The sequence below is a fragment of the Berghia stephanieae genome, chromosome 2, assembly GCF_034508935.2.
Source record: "Berghia stephanieae isolate SIO BIC M18660-M18661 chromosome 2, UCSD_Bste_1.3, whole genome shotgun sequence".
In the NCBI taxonomy this organism is placed as follows: domain Eukaryota; kingdom Metazoa; phylum Mollusca; class Gastropoda; order Nudibranchia; family Aeolidiidae; genus Berghia; species Berghia stephanieae.
In genome coordinates this window covers 34,440,578-34,445,577 of record NC_088361.1, presented here as the reverse complement: position 1 = coordinate 34,445,577, position 5,000 = coordinate 34,440,578, and the positions used below count along the sequence as shown (strand labels likewise).

General features: G+C 41.7%; 1 protein-coding gene across 2 annotated transcripts in view; it reads left to right on the top strand.

Moving 5' to 3' along the window:
• The window catches only part of LOC144966774 (F-box only protein 39-like), a 37,449-nt gene that overhangs the window by 2,240 nt on the left and 30,209 nt on the right, over positions 1-5,000 (top strand). For both annotated transcript variants that reach the window (XM_078903551.1, XM_078903552.1), the window contains exon 3: positions 2,369-2,481. In XM_078903551.1, the coding sequence (XP_078759677.1) occupies positions 2,369-2,481 (113 nt within the window). The remainder of the gene's footprint in view (positions 1-2,368; positions 2,482-5,000) is intronic.

The window sequence follows — 5,000 nt, the reverse complement described above, 5'->3', positions numbered from 1 at the left end:
TTTACCGCATGCCCCAAAACCACGCATGCCTCGCCACAAATCCGAACTGTTAACCCAAGTATCCAAAGTATCACATTAATTTCAAAATGTGAGAATTTATACAAAGCAGTATCCAAAGGATCGCATTAATTTCAAAATATGAGCATTTGTACAGTGCAGTATCCACCAAATGTGATTTTAAAAACAGCAAGGGGTTCAAAATACCAAGAGTAACTCAGGTAAAGCAAAATGAAAAATGTAGCCTATTTTGTTATTACTATTTATTTCAATAGACAACAGGTCAATATTAAATACTTGTATAATATGAAGAGAAATGTTAAGTGTAGAGCCTCATCCGGTGATTCAAATTTTCCGAAACTTCGGATGTGGATATGGATGAGTTCAAAAATAGGAACAGATTTAAAGGGGCATGTTACAATACTTGTTAATAACCAGTACTATCGTGTCATATTAATCGTTTCTGTTGTTTGATAAAGGGGAAACCTGAAACGTCAAGATCATTGCCATATAAACTTTTTTTTTATTAATATATTAGGCTGCAAGACTATGAATGTAATTGCTGTTAGGGTTTGAGTCAAGCTGTGGCATCTACCGGTTTGGGACATGGACGTACGTCTTTGGAGCGACGGGGTGTGGTAATCTATTTTCGGTTTTTAGCTAGGCTAACCAATAATACCTCGCATGTATATACATCAACAAATCCAAAGACGTCAAATAATTGAGTTGCTCGAACAGTGGAGAGTTCAGTTCAGCCAAAAAAGTGAGAGCCATTAGAAATTGAGGTATATAAATAGCGTACGGAGTTGGGACGACCTATCCTATTCAAAAAAAAAATTTTTTTTAAATAAATTGAGCTTTTATAAAGCACAATATCCACTAAAAGTGCTCAAAGCGCTTTTCAAGGAGTCCCTGGTCAACAGAATATTTAACATTTTAGGGACGGGACATGACGCCTATTGGCAATATTACAACTTTTTCGGATAGAGACAACGCTGTTAACGGCCAGGTACTCATTTTACACCTGACTACGGTGAGCAGGGAATGTGACTAAATAGCCTTCTCCAAGGACTCTGCGCCGAGCGGTGCTCGAACCCAGGACCTTCCGATACGAAAGCGAGTGCCATACTACAAGACCACATAGCCTCAGAATATCGGAATTTAATAATTTATTGGACCCTAAATGGCTAAACATCGGTCCCCGTTTAATAGTCAAATCCACTACCCTATCACTTACCATCACTACCAGTAGAATTACCACGCATACAACACACTAAATGACACATTTCCGGTTCCTTTCATGATGAAGAAACCCTCCCACCCACTTCATCACTTGTCAATAAATAGTTATTTGAAACGTATCTCTTTGCATTCTTTTTATATATTTTTCTTTCAATTTTGTTCAATTTGGTACTTGTGCTTGGTTCCTAAACTTAAGAACAATAGTCCAGGACAGGCTTGATTAGATTTTTATAGTATTTCTCTTTAATTGATTTTAGCCACCTTGATGTGTTAGATATAAAAAGGTACTCATTACTGCTCTAGAAAAAAACGTCAAAAGAAAGTCTCAGGCTTGAGAGTTTTTGACAAGATGCGAATGATTTTAATCTATTGATATTTGATGGGCAAGTTTGCTGGCCAATGTTTTTTTAATGTCATGTATTGTTTAAGAGTACGACAGAATTAACCGGTAGTTTTTGGACCAATCAAAACATGGAATGTGTGACACACCTTCACACGTGCTCGGACAAACATATTTAGTTGTTTATTAACAATGACGTGATTGAAATCAACCTCTCTCTCTCTGATCATTGTTATTGTTTTTATACCACCAGATGGGTGACTAGTTATCAAACGATTTTCTCGTTCATATGGTAAATGATTCGGGTTTCACATAGTTTTCCGTGTTGGTTCTATTTATCAAGCGGTAGAACAGTGGGTATTTTACTTATGCACATACCATCGATTGTAAAACCTGTGTAGTTCGCTATGTTACCCAATCACTGCCATTGTTTACATTATGAGGACTGTCCGAGAGGCGTGGTTATCTAAGTGTCTATTGGCTGTCCGTCGCATGTTTTCTTTTACATTCAGTTTGTCAAAATTAGGAAAATTAAGGAATCGAATATATTTTGAGTGTCCATTGGGAATCTATCGAGACTACATTGAGGTCTTTTAAAATCTGTATTGAAAATCTTTTTAGTGCTTCTTGGGGGAAAACATCGGAAGCCTATTTGAATACTTTTTGAGAATATTAAGCCTCTTTAGATATTATTTTATGTCAACCTGAGTTTTTTGAAAGATTTAGTATGCCCTTGCCAATTTATCCTGTTTAATTATTTAATACCAACTCTATAAACACATCGCTCAGAAATGGGAATCCCTGCCTTATGTAGCTCTGATGGAAGTTTACAGATATCTGTCCAACAACGACAAAGCAAGTATGGGTCTTACATGCAAATCTTGGCTGTTGCCTTTTACAAGGTAAGTGCTTATACTTCCTATTGTATAGCTTTTTATTTGTTTTCCAATCGTTTACTAAGAGGTTTCCCCAAGAGAGTTTAGATTTTTCTTAGCCCCTTTAGGTGCTGGTGGAACGTATATTGTGATAGACCAACGTCCCTCTTAGGGGAGTGAAGTAGAGACTATGAGAAGTAGGCACCATTGGGAAGAGAACCAGAGACTTTGGTAGGTGAGCACCAGTAGGGATTGAACTAGAGACTATGGGAGATTGAAGCAGTGCCTATGAGAGTTGGGCTCTAGTGGGAGTGAACCAGAGTTTTTGGGAGGTGTGCACCAATGGGAATTGAATCGGAGACTATGGGATGAGGGCACCAGTAGAAATTGACTATGGTAGGTGGGCACCAGTTGGGAGTGAACCAGATACCATTGGAGGTAGGCACCAATGGGGAGTGAACCAGATCTGTGTGAGGTGGACACCTGTGGGGAGTGAATCAGAAACTATGGGAGCAGGGCACACCAACGGGGATTGAAATGGAGACCACAGGAGGTGGGCACCAGTGGTATGAACCCAGATGGGCACCCGTAGGGAGTCCAACTTTGATACCACTGGGGAGAGAACCCGTGAGAATATGATGTGCACACAATTGGGAAGTGAACCTGGGACAATGGGAGTTTGTTATCTGTGGGGATTGAACCTAAGACTATGGGAGGTGGACACAATTGGGGAGTGAGCCTGGGACTAATGGAAGCGGACACCTGTAGGGAGTTCTAGATGTGGATACCATGAGTGGGTAATGAACCCGAGATTATGGGGAGGTGGACGCCAATCTGGAATCTACAATAGGATGAGATACAAGTGGTGAGTGAATAAGGCTCTGTGAGATGTGGGCAATACTGGACAGTGAACCCAAGGATGAGAAAGAAGACACAAAGTGGGGACTGACCCTAGGGCTACGGGTGGCCGACACCAGAGGTTATTGAACCTGGGACTACGGAAGGTGGACACAAGTGGAGAGTAAACCTGGGATCGGAAAATGGATAGAAGTGAATTTTGAGGGAATCTGGGGCTATGGGAGATAGACATCAATGATGAGCGAACCCACAATTGTGTGGGGAGTAAACCCGGAGCAATGGAGATGGACAACAATGAGGAATAAAGAAACCCAGTGGAGAGTAACCCCAAATCTAAGTGGGGTGGTCACAAGTGGAGAGTGAACATTGGACTATGGAAGATGCGAAGTGGGGAGCGAACACGAGACTCAGAGAGGTTGATACCAGTGGAGTGAATCCAGGGTTATGAGAGGTGGATACCGATGGGGAGTGAACCCGCTACCAGGGGAGATGGATGCAAGTGGGAAATAAACCTGGGATTGTGAGATGTAGACACTACTGGAGACTAAACTCAGGAATACGGAAGAATGCATCCATTGGAGAGTAAACCCGATACTATCTGGAGCGGACACTAGTGAGGAATGAACCTGGAACAATATGTCTAAATCCTGCAATCTTTGCCATCCAACTGGCTTCGTTTTCCACTGGTACCCGTCTCATATAGTCTTGGGGTTACTTTTCAATGGTGTCCATATTTGTCCGGGGTTTATACTCTAAAGGTGTATATCATTTATAGTACCGGGTACACTCCCCACTGGCGTCCACCTCTAACAGTTCAGGACTCACTCCATAATGGTGCATATCTCCCATAGTCTCTGGTTCACTCCTCACTGGTGTTTGCTCACCTTACACAGTTCTGGGTTAACTCCCCACTGGAGCCCAGTTCCCATAGTCTCTGGTTTCTCTCTACTTGTGCCAACCACCCATTGTCTCTTGTTCACTCGCCATTGGTGACCACCTCACAAATGTATGGGTTCACTCCCCATTGGTGTCCACCTCCCATAGTCTCTAGTTCACTCTCCACTGATGCCAACCTCCCATAGTCTCCAGTTCAATCCCCTTGGTGCCCACCTCCCATAGTCTCTGGTTCAATCCCCACTGGTGCCCACTTCACACAGTTCTGGATTCATTCCCCACTGGTACCCACATCCCATAGTCGCCAGTTCACTCCCCAGTAATGCCCGCCTCCAATAGTCTCTGGTTCACTTCCCAATGGTGCTTACCGCTTAAAATATCTGGTTTAATCCCCACTGGTGCCTACCTCCCATAGTCTCTGGTTCATTCCCCATTGGAGTGAATTTCTTGAGGTTTCGGTGGATTTCGGAAGATTTCGGTATTCAGCAATACCTTTATTATTACTGTCTTTTCAAAACCTGCAAAATCCTAATAAACTGTGACTCCATGGGCAATATATGGCTCTAAACGATAACTTAAGATTAACGGTTTGGGAAACACAACATCACGGGCGTCGCAATCAAGATGCCAGTCCTAAAATCTAATAGCATTCACATTTTTATTTTGATCTTTATTGATATTTACATATATTTTGTGTAATCAAGGATTCACCAAGGCCCGTTTTAATCTTGTTCAGATATTGAATTCTTTCAATCTGCTTTTTTACTTTGAATCTTTATTATTATCAAATCAGC